We start from the raw sequence: 2913 nt of genomic DNA on the forward strand, positions 1-2913 counted from the left end.
CACTCGAAGACGCATATTTACTACAAATGGATGAGACGAGAGTTGGAGGGAAAGACATATACATCTACGAGAAAACCTCGGAAACAAATGGTGGCGTTCAGTGGCAGGACACACGTTATTCCCTTTGCCAGGTCGGTACGAGCAGGCAGAAGCCACGTTTACGAAGATTCAAACACGACCGAAGTTCTTGCAAGCTCAGGGAGCCCGCTAGACGATTATGAACACAAAAGTGCCTGAGTTTTTGCGATAAAACAGAAATCATGTAATCACTAGTTTTCTATTCTAAGAAAGAGTTTGCATAGTAAATATGAACTTAGCTGGTATACCGACTCCCTATTTTCTCTAGCTGTGTTGTGTTTCAATAACCTCATAGTGATACAAATGATATATTTCCGATGTAGTGTTTATTCAATGCTTCCGTAAAATGCTTATGGCTTATTGCATGCTGATCTTTTCTAGCAAAGCCATTTTGTTCTTGTGACATATGCTAACGGCTTAGCTGTGCACTTCAGCACAATTTTACGCCCTGTTTCTGGTGAAAAGTTGTTTGTATCACCAATTTTGTCCCGTGATTTCCTTTCCCCTCCAATTTTTGATAGGCAGCAGCTGTTGTAGGCTAGCTTGAATTTTGCTTTCAGGATGAGGGGAGATGGTGTCCAGTAAGGTCCTTCCAAAAATATATCCAGTCTGCTTGAAGAAACGTCTTCGTCTTGGAGCATCGTGCTCTACGTTAGGTAGCCGGCTCTCAAGTTGCTACTGGTTGTGTACACCTTCCACATTAACCGCAGGACCCCTTGACCATGCTCCCTTTGCCTCCGACTCTGCCCCTGGCGCAACAGCCTTCCTGGTGCTCCACATGGACGTCTGCTTGACAGTGGCCCGTTTTCCAGCTGTACTCTTCCGCAGTAACTTCTTCAGCCAGGCCTCCAGCATCTGCACCAGGCTGAGAACGGAGAAGCCGAAGAGCATGCCGACCGTGCCGCCGATGTCGGAGATAAGTGAGCTGGAGCCGTACGTCAGCTGCTCGGTCGTGACATGCACGACCTCGGCCCACTTCAGCGTCACGTAAGACCAGTTGTTTTGCACCGCCGCTTCGAGGGTGTCCCGACGAAGCTCTTCGGTCGTCCAGGTCTCGCGACGGCACTCCAGCGGGCAGTGACAGGTGTGACGCACGTAGGGGAATGATACCTCGGGCGGCACGACTGTGGCCAGCACTTGGCGGAGCGAGCGGCACGTCTCCTCCTGCGGGCCTGGCATCCAGGGTGCGCGGCAGCCGATCAGCTCGGCCTGGCGGCGGCGCACACAGCGCTGCCTACAGTGGGCGCGCGAGTAGCCGCAGTCGGCGACGCAGGGCCGCCGCCGCAGACTGCTCGCCTCCTCCATGTGGCCGCGGACGAGCAGCTCGAGCCGCTCGCCGGAGCGCAGCCGGATAGATGGGTGCGCCACAATGAACCGCTCCTCCGCCTCCACCACCGGGTCTTGCTCACCGTGCAAGAACAGGTCGACAAACGGCTCGCTGTCGGCTAGCACATGCTGCGCGTTGTGCGCGATAAATATGGCCATGTAGACGCCATCATTCATAGTGAGGTTGGAGCGGTAGGTGTAGCAGGTGCCGCGCTTTTGCGCCGAGCTCGTCCAGCGTCCGATCAAGGCGACGCCACCGCGGCTCCCAGGCGGCGTGCAGAAGCCGCGGTAGCACTCAGGGACGAGCTTATCGAGATCGACAGCCGCCTCCTGCCAGAGCTGGTCAAGGGTGGCGTTGGCCGGGAAGCTGTACCAGTCCTCCCAGCGGCCGTGGTCGGCCAGCATGCCCCATGCGCGCAGCACGTCGCCGCGCAGCCGCGTGCTCGGGCACACAGTGAAGTCCGGCAACGGCCACCGGTCGGCTGGCGTCCGGCTTCTGATGGACGCTGTCGGCTCGGAGGCGTACAGCAGCACCAGCTCGTAACACTGGCGAGCCAGCAGCACGGCGCTGAGCAGCACCAGGCACGCGTACGGCAGTGTACACAGCGTCGCCATCTTTGGTCAGCGCTCGTTCCACACTGAGCTGCCTCGCCGGCCGGCATCGAACCACGCTTGGCATGCACGTCAGTAGGAGACGGATCACCGTGCTAGTGAATTGGAGGCCTGGATGGTCGCCTTTGTGGTTACACGTGGCTTGGTCTAGACGTTTGCTTCGCAGTTAACATCAGTCATGTTCTTGAACGGCGGGCCTTCGTTCTTAGCCTGCATCGTAATTGATTCATTCACCATCTTGCAGTATTTTGTAGATGACCATGCCAAGCATGCATGCATAGCTTTCATTACCATCAAACGTAACCGCCCTAGGTCATTACTTGCGGCCGATCCTGCTTAATAGATCACATCGCCAACAGAGAGGGACTGGGCCCAACAACTGCACGGGGAGCGGAAAAGCTTGTCAGACATTGATGGGTGGCGTCCCGGTAATCTAGGCCAAAGCAAGGGCCAACGTTGGCTGCGAGCTTCAAAACGCTAATAAACAGTCTTAGCCTGGTTGTCCTGGTCTAAAAGATGATGTTGGTGCATAGGTATTATTTGTTGCACCCTTGCTGTCTCCGCAGATGAATTGGGCGGCTTAAACGCTTTAAATATTGGGGAATTTCATAAGAAAAGGTTCAGTGTATAGCAATAGCAACGAAACGATAATTCATTTCATACCGCATAGTATTAGGCACAAAGCAGTCATATCGAGGGATATTGGGAACAAAGACTAATGACAGGATCTACATGTTAGATAATAAAAAGACAAAAGCGTCCCTTAACAAAAATTTGTTTCACCTCCCTGGACAGCGGCGGCAAATGAATAACTCGCTATCCTACGACAGACGGTCAGGTTGCCTCCAGTGTGTGTCCTTACCTACGACATAGGGCCCTTGACCTGCGACACACAGC

At 54.2% G+C, this 2913-nt stretch overlaps 1 protein-coding gene across 1 annotated transcript; it reads right to left on the bottom strand.

The window, feature by feature from the left end:
* Positions 1 to 753: 753 nt before the first annotated feature.
* On the bottom strand, positions 754 to 2019 carry LOC119093371 (degenerin unc-8-like). Its single transcript, XM_037216327.1, has one exon. The coding sequence runs from the start codon at positions 2017 to 2019 to the stop codon at positions 754 to 756; it is 1266 nt and encodes a 421-aa protein (XP_037072222.1).
* Positions 2020 to 2913: the final 894 nt, after the last annotated feature.

Source organism: Pollicipes pollicipes, unplaced genomic scaffold (genome assembly GCF_011947565.3).
Source record: "Pollicipes pollicipes isolate AB1234 unplaced genomic scaffold, Ppol_2.1 Scaffold_4002;HRSCAF=4701_pilon_pilon_pilon, whole genome shotgun sequence".
Taxonomy (NCBI): Eukaryota; Metazoa; Arthropoda; class Thecostraca; order Pollicipedomorpha; family Pollicipedidae; genus Pollicipes; species Pollicipes pollicipes.

Excerpts from the sequence above, each read along its gene's own strand:
- LOC119093371 (XM_037216327.1), bottom strand. The coding sequence starts at position 2,019 with ATGGCGACGCTGTGTACACTGCCGTACGCGTGCCTGGTGCTGCTCAGC.